This window comes from Panulirus ornatus, chromosome 69, assembly GCF_036320965.1.
Source record: "Panulirus ornatus isolate Po-2019 chromosome 69, ASM3632096v1, whole genome shotgun sequence".
Lineage (NCBI taxonomy): Eukaryota > Metazoa > Arthropoda > Malacostraca > Decapoda > Palinuridae > Panulirus > Panulirus ornatus.
Window position 1 is genome coordinate 16405811 of NC_092292.1, and position 22268 is coordinate 16428078.

Sequence of the window (22268 nt, forward strand, 5' to 3'; positions counted from 1 at the left end):
CAGAAAATATATAAACCTGTTTTGATAACTGCTTGAGGAAAATGAAGAGTGCAGTTAACAAAAATAGATTCCATTATGATGCCTGTTCCAACTAGAACTCCCTCAAGGGGTTGACCATGGCAATAGAGTCTCCATAACTAGTGAAATCCAGTGCTGCTTCTTAGCCTCAGTGCATCACCCTTAACAGGCCACTGGCAGAGAGGAATTCTAGCACAGTATTGGCAAAGGCTCCTACCTAATGTTCCTACCTACTACTTCTGTCTACTGCATCTACTGTTTTGCCAAAAAAGCAGGGCAAGCACATAAGTGCTCACCATAGGAAAACCTAGAGTTATGAAGAATGAGCTGAGTGCATTAAGTGTTATCAATTGTTATGTATGACAAAAAGAGATTCTGTTTGTGGACTGAATGCCAATAGATCATATGTGGGTGAGGCAGAAAGAAAAGGTGGGCTATCTGGGTCAGAGGAGTGCAACTCGACAATCACTGAAGTGATGGCTTGCTACGCAGCCATCATTAACCCTCTTGACACCCAGGCGAGTAGTACTGGCAATACACTTCTCAGGTCATTGGCTGCCTATCAACTACCACCTACTGGTATGCAAGTTTACCACACTACCATTATTGTAACATGCTATATTTCATTACTTGAATACTTTTTTCTCAAGTTACTCTTAAACATCCATGCAGTTTAAGAATACATGCACACGCACACACACACACACACTATACCTAGTGCCTGGATAATGATGCCATATAGTTCACTTGATGATATGAGGATTCAGGAAGTCATGACCTGATGTGTACGGATGCAGGGTCAGTAATTGAAGATATCAGTTTTGAAAGGATCAGCTTGGGATAGTCGAGGTTCAGTGAAAAATTATGCATTTTAAGAAGCACAGCATAATTAGTAGCAGAGTTGTTAACCAAAACTGCTGTTTCCTGATAACATGACCACCCAAACAGAACAGCAAGGCAGAATTATTTCCACTTGCAATGCAAGCCTGCCAGCCATCTTGAGACTATGCTTTGGCAACGAATTTTGTCTCAACATTTCAATGAGTAAAAGTTTTTGCTAATGTCAAGACTATCCTTTTTTGTGAAATTTTCATTGATGTTTATGTGAGTAAGAGATGGAGTTTCAGACATCATTATGAATATCTGTCTGTCTATACATTTCTCAGATGTCCGTTCCTTCCGGGAACTTCCAACAAGAGGGTGGCCATGGCAAAAGAGTTTCCACTTGTTCTTACATGCTTCCTTTGTATACACAATTCCTCACATTCTTCTACCATCTACTCCCTCCAGTACTCTTCCATTCTATTTCCCCATATCAAAGGTGGTCTTCCTCTCACACCAACCCCTTTAAATGCAATATCTTAAACTCTCCTTGTAAACTTCTCATCTTGTTATCTTTCCTCATGCCCGAACCACCTCAAAGTATTACGTTTTGCCCACTCTACCACTCCACAATTCATTCCCTACTATACCGCACCTTTCATCCTCCCCTTCACTTCTTTCTTCACTCCATTTAGTCATACCACATGCTCATCTCAAATATTTCATTTCCACAGCCTAGATTCTTAACCTCTGTGACACCCTGTCCATGTTTTGACTGCAGAGGTCAGGGTGAGGACTTTGCTATCCTTTAATCTTTTCTTCACTTTCATATTTACATCCTTTCCCCTTCATTATTCTGTTAAGGCACCCAATGACTAACCCTGTAGTGCTCTCTCCCTTATCTTTCCTTCCATCTCACTGAACTTGACAAAGGTAGCTTCTAAATGCTAAACTGCACCTCTTCCAGTCTTTCTACAACCATATCAAAAGGGTTGTGCAAAAAATCTATACTTTCACTTTGTTTCTTTTCAAAACACCATTACTTTAACTCACATTTACCTTCAACAGCCAACACATACACACATCATAAGATACACGTACAACTTTCTGCAACTTCTCTCTCGGCAAACAATGCAGTGTCATCCACAAACAGGCTTGCCACCGGCCACTGCACCTCACCACCACTCCACCTCTATACACCCTTTCCCTTTGTTTGCTTTCACCTCTTTATGGGGCTTCTTCAGCTTCAAGGCTGTATTACATGCATGAGCAAGAAGATGGGGGACATTCTTAGTGAGAGTTCCTGAATGAGACTGTATTACTTTTCGTGCAATCCTTTTTTTCCATTGAAAATGACGTGGCCTTGCTGAAGATGACATCTTCCTGGAGTAACCACTTGCAGGTAGAGTCTGGTAAAACCAATTCATTTGTTTTACTACAAGCTTTCTCTCAGGCTTGCTATAACTTCAATATTTTCCTAAGTCTCTCCAGAACAGTTGGTATTTCTACATAACTTCTCATTGACTCTTCAACTGAGATTCTGATTGGCTTTCTCTTTAAATGGATCACCATCTTTTAAACCTATCTGTTCAGGACTCTATATTCTCCACTCTTTGCCCTTCACTCATTGCCATTTTCTGTCAGTTTCCTCCAAATTCTTTCTCTCCTTCGCCAACTTAATGGCAACCTCTATTACTGGGATTGTAACTACCTTCATATTACCTAGGCATCGCCTTCGTACTCTTTTGCATCCTGGCATCTTTTCATTCAAGCTCTTTGAAAAGCTAAGCTGTACCTTTTCATTGTCATGTAATTCAATTTTTTCCCATGCACAAGTCTATATCTATACCATCTACAATGGATGAATGATTTACATATTGCTACCCTGTGATCTAACAAGCCCTCTGTTAGATTACACACCTTGCACACTGCCTATCATTCTCAACTTAATGTGGGTCAAAGGGAACGAGTTCATGTGATCCATCAAAGGAAGTGAAGACTACAGGAACATAGGAGTGAGAAGTGTTTAAGAACTGAATTTATGCCCAATGTGTTACAAAAATGTTTTCCTTGATTTGTAAAAGGAGGTAATCCATACCCACTAGTCAATATCAAAATTACCTTTAAGTATCTAAATTACCTCTAAATATATTGTTGACAGGGCCTCTCAGAGGGGGGTGCAGGGGGTACATCGTACCTGGGCCCGGGAATTTCCCGGGATCTCAGAAAATACAGAAAAATCAACAGAGCAGAGACTCCATTCCACTCCTCTCTCATCTTCTACAGCCTCTTTGGCCTTACAACTCATGGCATAAAACCGTAGTGGATAAAAACAGGATGGCTAATGGAGAAGGGAAGGGAACTCTAAGAAACGTTGTACCCTCTGATGAAATTCCTCTCATGGTCCCTGATTGTTGAGATGTTACATGAAGCACTTACAGCATTTGTCAGATGTGAAATCAGATAACGCATATTCAATTCGGCCGACTCCCCCTCTCCCCACTCTAAAACACCTCTGCTGGAGAAGGTCCAGTGAAGGGAAGTATAAATAATTGCCCGAAATAAACGAGGGGCTACTGGAAGGAACAGTACCTATTGAAATCCCTGCACTGGAAGAGAGGAAACATTTCAAGGTTCTATAAATCATTTTGCGATGGATATAAGTTAGCTTTTAAGGGTTCACTCATCAAAGGACGAATTAGGGAAGATAAAAGAAATTCTAACACTGGATAAGAATTCTGACTGAATGGAACAAATCTAGAGAGGAAGATTATAAAGTGCTGTTCAACCGTTTAAGAAAATGCCGTATTGCGCAAAAACCTAATCACACAAATATGCAAATTGATCATAACACGGAACGGAAGCAAAATCATGTCATCAATTTCATTCATAATGAAAAAAAAAAACCTATAGAACAAGCACTATTCCTGTATTTCACTCAAAATTGTAACTTGTGGCGACAAGTACCTACCTCACAGACCACAAGCACTCGAGGGGTGGGGGGTTGGCGTTACAGCCTCAGGTACTGGGTCAACAGTGGCAGCCAGGGGAGCCAATGGGACCCTAGCGGGCACCCGGATGTAAATACTTTGTAAGCCAGGACATTGGCGGGCGGTACCACGCGTAGCTGAGGCATCACCACTTCCCTCCAGCACGTGCTGTGCCTCCCGCTATGCCGGGAGTCAGTCCCGGACAGGGATCGCTCGTGGTTGCGCAGAAGCCGCTCCGAACTATTGTCGTCAGGATCCATCCGTGGGTCGGCCAGTGTGACGCGAGAGTTAACCAGAACACCCACCTTCCTCCGGTGTCTCAACTCTTCTCTACCCCAATCGCCACTCGCTAGTTTCCTGTCCCTCTGTGCTGGCTGCATCGCTGCTGCGTAAAAGACATTTTCAAGTTTTGGGAAAGAACATTTTCTATGAAAAGGTTCCGCAAGAAACTAAATACTTGGAAGGTTTAGGGTAGGTCTTACGGACATCTGCGTGCGTCGAACTCGCGCGTCTCGGCCCTCGAGTCCTGAAGACGATGAAGTTGCTGAAATTTTTTGGGTAAGTGTTCAGCCATGTTTCCGTCTCAGCTCCGCGATTTAACCTAAGAATTAGAAAACAGATTATCTGTAATCTTATGATTAGAAGTCATCATCCGTGTATTTCAGGGTGCATGGAATATATATATATATATATATATATATATATATATATATATATATATATATATATATATATATATATGCAGACAACTACAACAAACACGTGACCTCGTAACTGCTGAACCACCAGGAAAGGAAACACGAGAAACCCGAGCGCTTTCGTGTATTACATCATCTTCATAAGTAATATATATATATATATATATATATATATATATATATATATATATATATATATATGCAGAAAATTACAACAACCACTTACATGCAAACAGTCATCTGTATAAGGCTACACACACACATACGTAGTAGGTACCCTCCATCTTTCCACATCAACATTCACACACGGGATCTCTCCCCACAAAACAAATCTGGACTTCGAAGCATTAGTATTCGCTTGCAAAAGCCAGCACACCGGCGCTGTTTAAACTACGTAATATATAACCACACACACACACACACACATCATCATCATCATCATCATCATCAGCCTAGTAAACTGTTTACTTTTATTGCCGGAGTAACCAAGGTAATGTATACTACATTCACACGTCACCCTTGAACCTTCATATATGTCAGTATTACTGAGAACGTTACCATACCTGAGGTTTAAAGCTTTCGTACTTGCAGACTAAAGTTATTGTACTCAATGGATACTAATCTAAAGGACTGATTCGACGTATTCTAACTTCAATATTGTTGCGCTGCTGAATCTCTAGTAGTGTTCAGGCAATGAACAATATCGGTAATGATATGTGTTTAAGCTGTTACAGTCTCTCGCTCAGTCGGTGGTCATTAGATCTATCAACATCTTCATATAGTCACTTAAAATGCTCTTCAGTCGCTCACACTATTTCCGCTGCTTGTGGTGGCTAAGGAAATAGCTGGCGCGTACACTTCCCCTGAATTACATAGCTTAAAGCGTAGTTTGCTTGCCCAGCCGCTAGCCGCTCGCTACTTGAGGCAAATGACGCGAGCGTCGTCGCCGATTCGGAAGTCAGATAACATAAAATGATAACGTTCTGGCTGGGGGTTAGGACGAGGGAGGGAGTTATCTAGACGTATGCATCCTGGGAAGAAATGATTTCTTCCTTTGGTATGACGAAATGTTATGACTGTTAAGTTTGTATTCATAAAGTCAGCCGGACCCCATGCGCGCGGCGCCCACTACTACTACTGCGTGTTAAAGACATTCATTGCTATGTGAACACGGGTGCAATGATATCACCTGCTAAGTAAAGGCGTTGGATCACAAAGCCCGAGGGTCGAACAGACCCGGCATGAGGCTGACGACGTGATGGAGGACGCCTTTCTTCGGCCGGGGGGCAACAGACGCCATGGGCGGCAGATGTGGCCTCAAGCGTCGCTGGAAGACTTGTAGCGAATTTGAAGGAATACACCCGCTGAATATTCTCTACATGACGTGTCATTTCACGCTACTAACTTGAGCTTCATCACACGAATCATTAGACTCCATGTGATTATTCGTTCTTTCCTATGTCAAATATTTGCCCAGGTGATAAATACCACGGGACATATTTTTTTTCCTCCTCCAGAAGCTACCAACCTGCGCAATATATGTTCATCACGACCTCACCATCTGACGGCTCCTCCGTCTCTCCCCAGTAAGCCTCTCCAGTTTTTCCGCCTCATTTACCCAAGGTATTCATGACACCTAAGTAGCTTCGTCAGTTACATGAAATGTCTCACTCGCTCGTACTAAACTCAGGTCCCTGGGCGTTTATAATTCTAGGCTGCGCCACCTTCTTCAGCTGACCTTGTCTGGCCTAGTTTTTGTCTCATTCATTACTTTTTTCCCCCCAAATGTCTGCCCTGGATTTTACCTCATTCTTCTGTCGTCACTTTGCCTCCCACTTATTATTTTTTTTTCCATTCGTCCTCCTAACCGAATTATCACACCCAAACACTTCCCTTCCACAGACATTACTCTCGCCAATCTTTGCTCTCACAGACTCTCCCATTATTAATTGTACTTTCCCGCCAATTCCAGTGTTATCATTATCCTGTTCACCATTATATATCCATCCTTCATAAGCCTATACAATCCCTTCCTGCACTACGATTCTCGAACAGGATTCGTATCTCAGTTCACATTAAAGAACAAACGAGACAGCAACTTCTGAAGCAGTCTGAAGCAGTCTGAATACAAGTTCATTACTGCCTCTCTTATCTTTGATCCTATAAATTCAAAACAGTTTCTAAAGTTCTTCCCAATCTATACTATCGTCCTTCTCTAGTTATTAGATAGTCTCGAAGCGAATCTGAAGGATTTTCCTAATCAAAATAAGGTAGAAATCAGACGTTCCGGATTAAATATAACTGAAATCAACACTTTGGAGAAATTTTTGATCACACCAACACAACAGTTGTAGACGAGAGGATTTTACATCTGAAACCGACATCACATTACAGGGGCCCACATCCTGGTAGGGAGGCATCAACACCCAAGATGAGGAGGGGCTCGACCGTACCTGGTGGTGGCGCTGCTCCGAAACGCTCCATCGGGCTTGCTGGTCCTTGGCTCAAGTGACAGTGACGACAAGTCAGGAACCAGAGGGTAAACACACGCCTCTCTAGGGGGGTACGGCTGTGGCTGTGGCTCCATCCAGGACCTTTTGCTTCATCTGCAAGAGAGTTCACCTGGTTAGGACAGACTGGCCTTCGCTTAACTAACCTTAGATTGTCTTTACTTTTCGTGGCGAAATGCTCAAGCCTTCATTACAAACAGTGAAACCCCGTCGGTTTTCTTGGGTAATTTCACCTCTTTTGGGATCCAATCGATCATCTATGAAGGTTCTTCTCGACGAAGGAGAGAGAGAGAGAGAGAGAGAGAGAGAGAGAGAGAGAGAGAGAGGAATCTTCCCCGTGTATCGGTCAAGGAGTCTCACCTCTTGGGGCATCGTCCTCGCCACCCTCAGGTAACTCCCGGGACCACAAGGGCGTGACACCCCAGCCTCCGGATGTGGTGGTCTTGCCGCAGCCCTTCTGAAGACTTGAAGACGAGTGGGGTCTGTTCATAGATTACCACACGTAGCCACAAGTATCGGGGGGGTTCCAGTCACAGGTAAGGGTCCTCAGTGAAGCGATGCCTCACCTGGAATATGAAGTACTGGAGAGCAAGAGCAATTAGCAGACGACGAGAAGTTATTTCTATTCTTTTGAGGAAACGAAAGATTCATCTTTTTAAAAAGACTCAGATCGAAGCTTTTGGGAAAGATTTGCGAAGGTAATTTCGAGAGCTAAGCTCTATATTACAATAGCACACCTTCCTGGATACAGATTATGATGAAGATCTAGAGGAGTGACCCTAATAAACCATCTACAGCTGTCGCTCTTGACTTTGCAGTGCGATCTTCTGTGGGCCTGACCACTCCCTCCACCCCTGGAGCAAACACTTGATAACCTGGAAATCTGAATTTATTTAAGTCATCCACATTTACCCAAGCGTTCCCAACTTCCTTTCACCGATTTGCAATATCTCTTCCCTCGAAGGCCACTCCTTAACATGCTACAGAGAACGTCAAGCAACAGCTCCCAGTAACAACAGCATGACCACTTTACTGGGCGTCGAGGTAGCACTCCAAGCAGCAGCAGGGAAATGGCGCACTCCTCTCGAGTAAGAAGGTCACTTGACAATACCGTAGTCCTTTTCGTCTTTTCACGTTAATCGACTCAATTACGAGCCATAGACACAATTTACGTTGAGAGACTCACATAATATCGACGACATAAAGATAGTTTTAACCACTATGAGTCATTCAAACTCAAATATTGAGAGTGAGAGTCAGGGAGAGGCAAAGTATTTAGATGTGACATTTTTCATATCTATCACAGGAGATTGCAAGCAAATTGGAAATCACTCACAAAGTCGTACGATAGTTTCTCATTTGATTCACCGTATGACAAAGGAAGGGACCTAAGGAAGTGTCAGCAATGCCACGAAAAGCCAAAAATGGTAACATTGAATACTTGCGGTAGTTGAGGTTGGCTGCCGCAGGCGGAGGGCTACATGCACTACAGCTGGAGGATAAGTCCTTCCTCTACCCCCCGCAACCCCACCCCGCTCGCGGCATCGTGTCTAGGTTACATACCACCCACCTTCCCGCCTGCGGACATCGCCTTGTGACGGCGTGTGGTCACCGCCACGGCTTACGAATCAACGCTCGCGTTGTATCGCTCTGAGCGAGACCTCTGGGCCTGGACCTCCTCGCTCCTGCAAGTTCATGAAAGAATATATCCACCACACACACACACAGGGACGCGCGCAGGTCCGACGCCCGCACCTGTAGTCTACACAACCCTAGACGAACGACGAATCTAAGTCATCACAAACGACCTCGAACGCCTCCGAGGACAGGGAAGGAGCAAGGCCATGTCACTTCCTCCGGTACCAGGAGCGGACGTCTACCGCTATCGTCCTCAACTGCCATTAATCTCCTTCCTTAATCGTGCCCCAAATGTCAAGAGGAGGAGGAGGAGGAGGAGGAAGAGGGTGAATTACCGCGCTTCTCTCTGGCTGCACGAGAGCGCGCGCTGGGCCCTCGTGATGTTGGTGTGGAGGTCATAGGTCCAGCCACCACACGAACTCACTGCGCCTCCGCCGCGGCGTCGTGGTTGACTCACCCCCCACCCCCAGAAAACGCTCGTCTGTGGCGAACGTTTTAAGCAGCGAACCACAATGGTTGGGATATCCTCCATGAAACAATGATGGAGCGACCCGGTGAGTGCTGGGTTTATACCATGTGGCGCAGTTATGGTTTATTATGCAGTCTGGCCTTGACAAAACGACGAGGAGGGGGACAAGTGTTAAACACCGGCGGGGAGAGAGAGAGAGAGAGAGAGAGAGAGACATTCGAACAGTTATCGAGCATGAACACCACCTCTGAAAAGTAGAAGACCTGCAGCGAGAGACCTTGAGAGACCCTCTCCATGACAACTTCGTCTGGAGGCGTTTCGTCCAGACTGAATATGATACACTATAATCCCTTGTGGGATCTATTGCGTCTCATCTTCAACCTTCACCTGTCACCTCACGATCCCCCTTGCACGATCCACTTCAATCCTCATCTGTCAAGATTCCTCTCTCTCCTGTACTGTATAGAACTGTAACACACCACAATATCTAATGTAATCCTTGGCAACACATGCAGGGAAATTCGTGTTTCTCTTCGCGTCGTATGGAGGTGTTCTTTGCCTTGTATTGCGCCTCGATCTTAAAATTCTGGTTCGTCTTGGCTGGTGTGTGTGTGTGTTGATGGCGTCTCTCGGTACAGGAACAGTGAAGGATAGGCGAGGCAGTAGTCATTCAAGTAATCCTTACTTACAGCCTTGACAACAGACCCTTTCCAATGTCAGGTACATCGTCCGAAGTAATGATCAGGGATGAAACAATTTATGAACCATCAACACCAGAAGTTTCTTAAGTCGTGTGTCTAACGCTATGATGATGTTTCAGTCGCAATGACTACAAAGATATACATCTGGTTTGTGTCATGGGACTCGACCAAAGTCCCGAATCCTCGGTAGTCGCCTCCTCGAAACTGTACCGAACTACCTGTAATCTGTCGTTTGAGACAGTGGGTCCGTCGCAACAGCTTCGATCATGTGTGTGTCGCAGGGTTTCTGTCCGCGGACAGCACTAATCGCAAGACACTGGTCGAAATAGGAATCGATCTAGTAAAAGTGGAGGCAAGACCTCACGAGAGAATTAGAAACGGACGATAAGAACAAATGTAATGAGAGAAGAGGAAAAAAAAAAAAAATCTAAAAATTCTAGAAGGTTTGAAAATATAAATTTCTGACAAAATCCATAAAATATGTGATATGTCACATACCAATTTCATCCGAATTCTTTTCCCCTCCCCCCCACTTCCCCCCCACATGTTCTCCGAGTTGACAGCTTTCTGCCAGGGTAGATTCCATGTCGATATCTAGTCAATGAATGATCGCAGGAAAGCTGAAGTTCTTTGCGGTAGGCGAAAGAATTTCGGCGGAACCAAAATGATAAGAAACCCAGTTCGTGAGCGGAGAATGCGAGCCATGTGCCGGAACAGACTCATTTCGCCATCATCATGAGATAATGAGGCGACGACAGGTGTTCATCAACGTAATACTTAATAGGCTTAGAGTCCAAGATGGAGAAGGAGGAGGAGGAGGATGAATCCTATGATTAATGACTTGAAGCGCGAGCGGAGAGAGGAAGGGACTCACCACGACACGAAAACCAAGACTCTGGGTTAGTGAAGAAGGAATTTGGCGGGAATCGAATCTCAGAAACCATGGACTTTGAAGAGACAGAACCCGCCAAAGAAAATGGGACCGAGATCATTGGGATACATCACTGTACACCCCAGACTATTGCGTTTTAGATTACGAGACATTTTGAGCAGATGGAGCTGGTCTGGACGTGATGGCGTTTCAGCACACTCAAGGTCGGGTTGTCGAATGTTTGAACGATCACCAACCACCGCAGACAGCTCCTCCTCCTGGAACCACTCCTCCTGCTGCCCCTCAGGCCACACCTTTGCTGTTCCTTACACCACGCCTTCTACTGCGCCCCTCCCAGACCAGGGCCCCCACTACTCCCTACACCACGCCCCTCTGCTAATCCTCAGACCACGCCCCCCTACTACTCCCTACACCACGCCCCTCTGCTATTCGTCAGACCACGCCCCTCTGTTGCCCCCCCCCCCCAGACCACGCCCTCAGCAATATCTAACTTTCTGGGCCAATCGATAGGAAGGTTGGGTGATAAATTCTGCTGCAGAAGAGGTCGGGAATAAGTGGCATGCTCTCAGACACCAGTAATCTCCTCAGGCAACAGTAATCTCCAGATTACATCAGCGATTTCCGGCGATTTGTCGGTCGGGATTACTGTGGTTGGCGGCGCTAGTGGCATCCTTGGTTTTAATATTTACATTTTTTTTCCCCCCTGCGTCTAGTAATGGTACTGCGCTGGTGGGTGGTCACGCGCGAGGGTGAGGTACAGGTCATAGGTCACCTGCGGTGGAGGGAGGGAGTACGAACAGGAAAAAGAGAGAGAGAGAGAGAGAGAGAGAGAGAGAGAGAGAGAGAGAGAGAGAGAGAGAGAGAGAGAGTTCGACATTACAGAGGAGACAGTGAGTTCGATTTACGAGGGAAATTCAAAGAGGGAGGGAAAAGTGCGATAGGAAATGACCAGAATGAATGGTGGTCTTGGCAAAGACGTCCTCAGCAACCAGTCCCTTGTGTTATGGGTCCTGAATGAAGTCCTTCCACTGTATAGGGTACTGGTATGGTGTCCTCTGTGACTCTAGAGGAACGCGTGAGTGAGGAAGATGTGGGAGGAGGGAGGAATGGCAGGGGGAACGTACGGGTGATGAGGTGTGGGTGGCGGAAAGAGGCGTGGCGGGGGGAATGTGCGGGTGATGAGGTGTGGGTGGCAGGAGGCGTGGCGGGGGAATGTGCGGGTGACGAGGTGTGGATGGCGGGAGGAACGTGCCGGTGGGGAACGTACGGATGATGAGGTGTGGATGGCGGGAGGAATGTGCGAGGGACTTGGCGCTGTGCTGACCCGGTGTGAGGTGAATCTTCCATTTGATGATTGACCCTCCTGACCTTTGACACACACACACACACACGCAGATAAGGTCCCACGTATGTAAAATTCTCTCCACGTACTGTGCAAACAGATAATTACACACACACACACACACACACACACACACACACACACATGACAGGGACAGTCTCGCTTGCAAATATACACACACAACAAAACGTCTAATAATGTGTTTGTGTTGATACCCGTACCCACCAAACATCCACACACCCAGTAATTTCTTCTTGTACACAGCTTCGACCCACATCAATTCGTTCTGGTCCTCTGCATATTTTGGTACTTTTCGGTCTTGTGTATATCTTAGCATCCTACGTTTCGTCTTAATTCTGTTATTTTTCGGTTTTAGAAGAACTGAAACGTCTATCATTCATTCCACGACCATGAAAGTGTCTTCTGAGTTAGCATTTTTGTTTTCAACGCTTGAAGGATAAAAATCAATGATTCACAACCTCAGTAACACAAGTTAACTTAGATCAATGATACGGTAACATCAGGTAACACAATAACAGCTAAAGTAACAAGAAGGATTCCCAAGATGGGTCGCCTAGTTAGACAATGGACCGCCTCAGGCTGAGATTTCGCCGATCTGACCATAGTATACTACCACTACCTGAACGCGACACCTCCAGGAGTTTAGAGGAACCAAGAATATTCACATTTCCCCGTCTACTGTTGTCCCCTGATTGCACCTGGAGGAGATGATATTCACCAGAATATTGTAGTAGTCTCTCTTGCTTAGATCAAGTCCCTGTGACCAAATACATCATTCCTCTAGTAACTAAAGAAAATAAACAACTGTGTTGACTCTGTATCATTCGTGGAGTGAGGGTGTCGACTGGTGTAGCTGCTGCAGGGGATCAGTAGCTGCTACACTGAAAAGCAAGACGACACATAACAGTGTAAACGATGACCACCCTAGTCTCTTAGTACGGTTAGAACAGGTATATTTCACCATCTTTAGCGACAGTCTCGTACTTCTAACAAACCCGAGTACGACCCATCTCGTGCACTTGGCGACGGTACACCAGATGAACTTTGACCTTGGACTGAAAATCTTGCCCCTCGAAGTTTGTTTTAGTCTCTCTAGTTTGCGTTTTCGTCTGACTGGTTTGGCCGTGGTTTACTCATGGTTGGTCGTGTTGTGTGACGTGTGTTTCCCCACGGGGGTGAGTGACGTGGTTGTGTGACGTGTTCCCCTCTGGGGGTGAGGGACGTGGTTGTGTGACGTGTTCCCCCCTGGGGGTGAGTGACGTGGTTGTGGTGTTGGACGCGAGGATCGATGCTTTAAGAGATGTTGCCCAGCGACCATCCGTCACCAGACTCGCTACGACAGTGTGATCACAGGAGAACATCGCTATGGTGGGTGTGTATGCTCCTTGCTCCTTCCGTGTCTCCTGCCCTTATCCCAGACTCTTATACTCTCTCTCCAGATCCTTATACTCTCCGGATACTTATATTCTCCTGTATCCCCTAACTCTCTTCCTCTTGCCTCTCATACTCTTCCTTATCCTTACTCTTATGTTCCATTCCCAACTTACTTCCCTCTTTCTGTCCTTTCTTTCCTTCTTTCCTTCCCTCCCTATATCTTCCCTCCCCCTGACTCCCACCTTCCCTCCATCTTCCGCCCTTCTGGCTCCCTTCCTCCCTCCCTTCTTGGCCACTGCACCACCCACTGGCAGCCACCATCCTATCCTCGTGCTTAACTGTCTGTGGTAATATATGGAAATGCTTCCCCATGGTTCTTCCCTGCTGTGTCCGTGTGTGTGTGTGTGTGTGTGTGTGTGTGTGTGTGTGTGTGTGTTCAAGCTATCAAAGGATGCCATACCAATTATAGATGATCTAATCAACTACAAAACCAGGGAATGGGACCCACTAGGAATGCAGAGTGCAAACTGCTTTCAAATCTAATGAAAATTCTATCCTTTTTTTTAATGCTTTCAGAGCGATAGAGTCAGTTTTTCTCTATCTGTGTGTCTGTACACTCTCCCAGTTCCACGTATTCAAATCTGGGTAGTGCCAGAAGGTGCAAAGCAGGTTGGTGTAAGCAGAAGGCACAACACAGGGTAATGCAAGCAGCTGTCACAAAGCAGAGTGGTGCAGGCAAAGCCACGCAGCAGGATGGTACAAGCACAAGGCACAAAGCAAGGTCGTGCAAGCAGAAGGATCAAGGGACAATCAACGTCATACAATCAGGCTGGAATCTCGTCATAAAGTATAGAATTAAACTTTTGCTTTTCCTGTCGTTGACTGCGCTCCACAACCATCCCCCATCCCACCGCCTCGTCATGTACACCTGACATACCTCAAGTCTGGTAATGGATGTGGTCTGTCCCGGACGACAGGTGGCGATGGAAGGGGCAGCAGGAAGGGAGGGGAGCAATGGGAAGAAGGCAAAGGTTCATGAAAGAAGGGATGGAAAGGAATAGTGGTGGCTAGGGATGGTATGGGATGGGACCAGGGGCTTAAAGATGGGTGGCAAGTATGACTATACATGAGGGCACAGACCCATGCTAGACCAGGGGATTTGCGACAGTATTGTGTGGACGTTACGTGTACCGCCTTTCCGCAGGGGCTCTCCCAGACGCTTGGCCCGGTCCGCCCATCACTGCAGTCACTCATGAACAAAACCCATGTACGAGTTAAGCCACAGTCCTACCCTTGACTTGACAAACCTAATGGGGGTGTGGTGGCGGCGACATTTTCATAACAGTTCTTCGATATTAGACACTTGGCGAGGAAAATTTCAGATTTTCCTTGGAGACAGAGCCTTCTGCTTCGATTTGGGAAGGCGTCGTCTGCTTTACTTTTAGGAAGAACCTTCTGTTTTACCATCATATCTTCATCTATACTGAACAGCGTAAATTTTTGGATCCAGTGACTGTCCTCCTGCAATAGACCTCATCATAGACCATCTGGTCTGCTTTTTTTTACCTGTCCGTCTCATGTGCAGCTCTGCGCGAGGCGAAAGAATGACCATAAATAGAGAGAGAGAGAGAGAGAGAGAGAGAGAGAGAGAGAGAGAGAGAGAGAGAGAGAGAGAGAGAGAGCGTGCGCGCGTCGGTCGCACCTTCCAAAGAACACTGGGCAAATATCCCCAACATGGGTGTACACAAAACACTCACACGGCGACATCAGCAAACACTCGGACTGAAGGATGGAGGGAGTGCACGCACCATGACCATGTTCTTCAGGAGGTGTGTGTGTGTGTGTGTGTGTGTGTGTGTGTGTGTGTGTGCGTGTGTGTGTGTGTGAAAAGGAGCACCGAGGGAGGTCGTGGGTGCGCTGGAGTACTTTCCAAATTGCATAATGGTTACGGATGCTGCGACGGATCAGCTAAGCTGTTGAGAAAGCTTGAGGTACAGGGGACCAAAAGAATACCTGATATTCAACAGACGTACTACGTTTGATCAGCTAAGCTGGCGAGGAAAAGCTTGAGATACTAAGGATCAGATTGGCGGGTGGGGGATACCAAAGGTATGATGATGGATCAGCTAAGTTGCGAAGGTTAAGCTTGAGGTACAGATCATAGAAGCGTGGGGTTGCCAGTGTTCTGTACCAGCTCGAGCTCAGAGGTGGATACTGAAGGAGTTGAATACCATACATGAAGATCAGAATCTATAGGCTTTTGCTGGCACTCTGATCAGCCAAGAGTGGAACGCTCTTAGTAAAAGACAACCACAATATTTTCACGTCTATATTAGTGGAAATATTCCGATCAAAAATAACCACAAACGATTACATTTTTTCTTATCGTTAAGGCACCACTGAATTACTTTTCATATGAGAAATTCTATTTTTACCAAGTATCGTTTTAGTTGGGTCGCTCACCGTCAGATGGTGCCCCCCTGACAGGACATTAAGAGTAATATACCACAGTTTCCCTTCCTTCTAACATACATACATTGCTTGGTTGTGGCTGTCCTGGGTGTCTCTGTTCGATCCCTTTCAGCTACAAGCACTAGCGATGGTCAACCTCTTTCAAGCAACAAGATTTCCGACGAAACTGTCATTCTCTCTCGTCCGCTGACGATGATTCAGCTCCGACGAAGGTGACTTTTCACTCGCGGTGTGACCACAAGCAGGCGGACGAGTCCGGTAACACCAGTTCTTGCCAATGTCTTCGGTTTATAATCCAAAGTAGAATGTCGCATTTCATGTCTGCAACAAAACACGAAAATGTCCTCTTGTCTTTTTTGCGTTACACTTTCGTGGTTTTAAGCCATTGAGAGAGTTTATTTTGCTTTTTTCTTAATACGTTGAAGGCTCCAGTCACGGACCAAAGTCCACATCAAGTTACTGCTAGTTTAACAGTCAAGTCATGACGTAATTTGTAATTCTATTGCTAATAGCTTCATGACTAAGGGGGATGAACGCCCTCTCACTATCTAAAACAACGGTAGGTAGCGACCGCTGAAGACGACTCCGCTACGTGATTTAATATTGTCTTTGGTTCCCTTAACGTCCAGCCAGCGACCATTTCTCCCAGCTATCATGACTGGCGATGTTCGATTTCCGCGTCTCACGCCGTATAACAACATTCGCTCGCTCGCTCTTGCCATTCCGTCGCCTGTAACAAAGCACGTACATATCGTCTGTGTTCGTGCAGCTATAAAACGCTGTCTACTGAAAACTAAATGAGGTAGCTTTGTGTGAACGGAGAAGCTACATGTTTGCTGGGCACGATGGGACGATGCTTGAAACACCATAGTTCGATCCTTGAGCACAAAGATACGATCCTTGAAAACGATGGGACGATCCTCACAAGGTCCTTGTCCTCACCTTTAAAGGGCCAGGTCAAGCGTTTATACTTCTAACGGTCAATCAACTGAAACTCAATCGCTCAATCATTTGGTAAACAAGCTCTTTAGCTCACAGCATAAGTCTCTGTGAATCTTATTGGACGAAAATCATAATCTCTAAACTAGAATTGTAAGCCATCAACATTAAATCAGGCAACAAGAATACAACACTGATGTCTGTGGTAATCCAACTGACCAAGTGATTACGTACAAGAAAAGTGAGAAATTACAGAGGTAATCATCAGGGGTAATCTGATGGGAAGTTATGTCTCGAATTTCACAAGCGAAGCTTCGACTCTTCCGTTCTGTTTTCCGCTACTTCCCGGGGTAAAATTCCGTTGTTTTGGACCTTTGAACCGGCTGAATGAGCGGTAACTAATCTTGCATACTTATAATGATTGCTACACCAAGCCTTGACAACTCTCTGGCAGATGTGTGGGTGAGCAAAGCGACATCGAAGTCTCGAAATGTGGCGGCAACATCAGTGTTTTTGAAGCGATTGTCAGCCTCATACAGTTTTGTGGTTGCGCGCCGCATTCCTCAGCTATCTGGGGGTTGGGGGAAGTATATACAGGAAAAGTGTGTGGTGTAATATGTCTGTGTAGAATCTCCTTCAGTGACTGTGCTTGTTTGTTTGTTTGTCTTTGTATGCGCGTGTGGATGTTTGTTTGTGTGGGGAGAGAGTTTTAAACTCGTTTTGTCCCGTTTCTTGACCACACATACATATATACCATGGCTTTACTTTTGTGCGTGTTCATATATGCGCAAACACACACCAGTCTAACCTAGGTATCAGTTTATCGACTAGCCCTGTAGGGAGGATGAACAGCAGGGATTGGTCGTGGGCCGACTGTCCTGCCTAAGACTAGAAATCATGAGGGCGCTCCCATCGCAAGCAATCCCGTGCTGCCTCATGGTCAGTAACATTAACCACTACACCACAGAGGCCCATCATAATGAGTAATAATTAGTATGAATATATGAATTTTATAGTCAAGTTTATAGAAGTTAACGTAATTGATTTCTTGTGACTATAAATTACCAGGGAAGTCAATGATACCAATCAACTTAAAGTTATCTTTCACATGGATCGCACGAAACTTTAAAAGGTCGTATAGAATCGCTGTGACTTGTGATACATCGACAAGCTAACCCTGAAATTACCAAATTACCCTCTCCAGAGAGTTACGATCCTCAGTATGGTAATCACACTGTCATAGCCAATAGAAAATGACACAGGCGCGCCTCATTCAAGCGATTACTCATTGCCCCTATACACACACACACACACACACCGACGACCAATTGCGCCTACTGCCTCCGCCACCACCAAGAAGACCTTGCCATCTACCCACAGACGATAGTCTGGTCCCCGCGAGGCACACGTGACCAACACCTGATACATGAAGAAATAACAACGCTTTGTCTCCCGTCGTCTGCGACGTTATGTGGCTGACCATCTGAGTCTTGATTGGCCACCGTCAGAGCCTAAATGCGTTCTAAGGTCGCCAGAGTTACGTCAGCGTGTCGATATGTAGCGATCTGTTGGCTGGAGTTTCCCGGGCGAAGCGATGGTATGACGACTTTTGTCATCTATTGCAGTGAGGCCTTTGTTTCCATGTCGGGTTGATGGGCATAGCGTCTCGGTTTTTCCTTATATACTCCTTAAATCTTCGTAGAAAGACCATAAAAAGATGAGATCTACAATCTGTAGAAGGTATTCTTATATTCAAATACAATTCAAGTGTTTTATTCTTTTTTTGGATATTAGAAAATCGTCTATGAAATGGGACTTTAAGATTGAGGCCATAGTCATGCCACTATCAACCCAGATACGCATATCCTTTCACTCACCAGACTTGGCGTTACACGGGAGTACGTCATGAGTGATGTCACATCAAGAGTGTGACAGGTGGAGGAGGGGGGGGGGGGGCAACAACAGCAGCTGTAGCAGCGGCCTGTATTGTGTAACGCACTCGACCATTACCCCTTACCACAACGGTGACGGAACAACACACACACCTCCACCCCCCAACACCAGATGGCCGGACCCACACCATCCCCTAACTTAAAGAAAAAAACAAAAGTCTTCACTGATGTAACTCTAGCAGGAGTCGCTTCTCACCAACTGTCCCGAGCTGAGCAGAACTGTAAGGGTCTCTCCCTTTGACACTATATTTTGATTTAGACTTCATTCTATCAACAGCTGAGAGGAAATGCTTCTGGTAAGGGGAGTATGCGACATGCTAGACGTAATGATTCCAGCATGAAGGGATGGCCAGGAAGAAGTCGCGTTTCAAATGGTGATTTGCAATTACTATTTTCGCCAAGACTTTGCATGGAAAAACTCATCCAAAATCTAGACTGGGCAATACCCGGATGAACTCTGAATACATTAACTGAAAAACACTGCAAAATGAATGACTCAGTTAAACTGGTTCTATTCCATTCATAGAGCGTGACTTAAAACGATTATAGCAGTTAGACGTTCGAGTGTAGTAGAACTGTGCTGGTCATCCTTTAACAAAAAAGGACTTAAAGTATAACGAAAAGCGTAATACTTATAAGAAAGGTGTGAGAGGAGGAAGCCATATAATGGCAAAGGCTAAATATCTAAGAACCGAGAGGTGATGTTCGTATGATAACAGGAACAATATGATCCTTCTTTAATATGTTGTAATGTCGTTGAATATATCATGATACTGGAATATTTCGGGATTATTTTTTCTCTTTCCTTTTTCACCTGAGGGTCGTGTTTAGCCCACAGCTTGAGGTTATGTGTGTGCCAGGAACACCTCAGACCCCGCGGGTGTAAGTAAGTGCACAGAGCCACAACAGCTTCGTTAATCAGTCTCCTCGCGCGTTAATGACCTGTGAGGTTCAAAGCACACGCGCTGAACCGTCTCCATTAAGAGGTTCGTTTTGGTGGAAGGTTGTCATTTGGACGTGATCCTTATGTTAAAGGGTTTTCATGTCAGAAGAGGAAAGGCTGACCTGATTTTTCTTTTTTTTTTTTTTGAGAGGGAGCTCAGTTCAGCAGCTCCAGTCGAAATCCCTGGATGGGTTTGGGTAATTGAGACAAAAGTTAGGGTTAACATCACGCTCCTACGAGAGGACGTCTACTGATTCTACGAATAAGAGCGATGTTTGTATCTACTTAGCGAGACTAGACTTGTTATTTGTTGCGTTTGATAGCACTATCTAGCGTCGTAGTACCGACAGATACTGCGACGTTGTTGAAGGGATAATTATGAGCAGTTTCAAATGGCCAAGATTCTGAATCACTGTTTCCGTTGCCGGAGTTAATTCAAAGAAATTTCTAACACGTTCTTTTTTTTTCTATTTATACTTTCGTTACGTTGGAAGGAAATACTTGTCACATGCCCTTCCTAGTCTTCAGTATTTGTGTGTGTGTGTGTGTGTGTGTGTGTGTGTGTGTGTGTGTGTGTGGGTGTGGTGTTACATGGTCTGTGGTTGGGGCGTCCCGAGGGCGTCTCCGGCGGGTATACAGGAGGGCGAAGCCTTCAGCAGTCGTGCCAGGAGGCGGCGGTGTAGGGCGAAGGAGGAGGAGGGAGGAAGGGAGGGAGGGTGTCGGTAATGGAGACAAAGACGAACTCATGTGATTTCTAGCGTCGTCACGGCGATAATGACGGCTGTCTAATTACTCACATAAGGTTCGTGTGTTACACAGTGTAGTGCCCGAGGTTAGGGTGTGTGTGTGTGTGTGTGTGTGTGTGTCGAATGACCTTTTTGTAATTACGTGTTTCTACCTTACGGGGAGGAAGTCTTACACTCGTGGGGCCTTATTTCTTGAAGTTATATATATATATATATATATATATATATATATATATATATATATATATATATATATATATATACGATAGTGGGTCGGTGTTTCTTAGATCAGTCAGTTATCATGCCATTAAACTGTAACTCTCCTTGAAATTCTCATTACCGAACTTGAAAAAAAAATGATATTTCTTACCGCCGATCTAACAGCATCCAACCTAGCGGGAGCACTACGGCAACGTAAGCAGTGTTGGGCAGTAAAGGATCACGCCTCACCCTCCACCATCACAGAGGGAGCCGATCCGTCAGTGAAGTCGCCGTTAATTCCTCCCTCACTGGACTCGGCTTTCACGCCGACACGGGTCAAGGACTGGATTAAACTGTGATAGTCACCTCCCTGAACTGCCTCCCCGAATCATCGCTCATCTACCGTGTGTGTGTGTGTGTGTGTGTGTGTGTGTGTGTGACACCTGACGAAACATCATTTTCTCTGTCGCATCCGTCAGCGACTGGCGTCCTCTCGTTCTCCGATTCGCCCTCGAGGTCTGGCATGGGTCTGTCGTTGAGTAGAAGGGGCGAACGATCAATTCCCGCTGAGATTTAGACTATGGGAGGCTGCCTGATGCTCCCTAGGGAGAAGGAGATAGAGGGAGGGGCGAGGAGAGGGAGTTGGAGGGAGGGGCGAGGAGAGGGAGTTGGAGGGAGGGGCGAGGAGAGGGAGTTTATAATTTTTTTTCACAGGGACATAAGTGATGCAAGTCCCTTGGTGGGGAGGGTGGCTCGGCGGGAGAAAGACAGAGAATCTGCGAGTCACTTCCAGGCATAAATAGACAGACCTGACCTGAGTATGACGTCAGCCTGGGACGTGCCTAGGGAAAATTGGTCGCTGGCCAGGTTGGTCGCAATGGTCGCTGGCCAGGTTGATCGCGTTGCCAAGTATATTAATTCCTACTTAAACATTTTGTAATCATATTAACGGTATTCAGATCAGGGTAGTGGTGGTGGGGGGTTTTCCTTGATCATCTCTTGAGATGAGAACGCTTCTCTTTAAATAGATTTATGAAGATATGTCGACTGACAGTATATAAACAGATAGATAATAGTTTTTGATAACTTTTATGGGTATTTTGGCATCGCAATCTAAGGTGGGCTATTTAGCCGTCGGCCTTTGTATATCACGACTATTTTCCAGTTGGGTACTGGATGACTTGCGAGGCGATCGCTTCCCCACACATCCTGCACTGCCTCATTGACACAACACTTCTACCAATCACCCATTCTTGGTTCACGTAAAGTGTACTGCTTTAGGAATGTTCTTTTTAGATTCAATTGGCACGACAGTACTACCTTTGATCACGTCTCTACGATCACTTGGGCACACTGGCCTTTGACCCTGGCCGCCCTTACAAGTCAGGTCATCAAAGACCAGGTAGTCATAGTTGAGGGTCGTACCGTCGTTTTGCAAGGCCGTTACACCAGAGCCCACAACGAATACTAAAACCGGAGTTCACTGTAACATAATGAACCAAGCCGTTGCATATAGCGGCAAGCGATTGTGGCGGACATT

The 22268-nt window shown here is 45.7% G+C and overlaps 1 protein-coding gene across 1 annotated transcript in view; it reads left to right on the top strand.

The window, feature by feature from the left end:
- Positions 1–67: 67 nt before the first annotated feature.
- Positions 68–22268, top strand: part of LOC139747664 (uncharacterized) — a 41452-nt gene continuing 19251 nt past the window's right edge. The window contains exon 1 of the mRNA XM_071660230.1: positions 68–4388. Coding sequence (XP_071516331.1) covers positions 4366–4388 — 23 coding nt within the window. The 5' untranslated portion in view covers positions 68–4365. The remainder of the gene's footprint in view (positions 4389–22268) is intronic.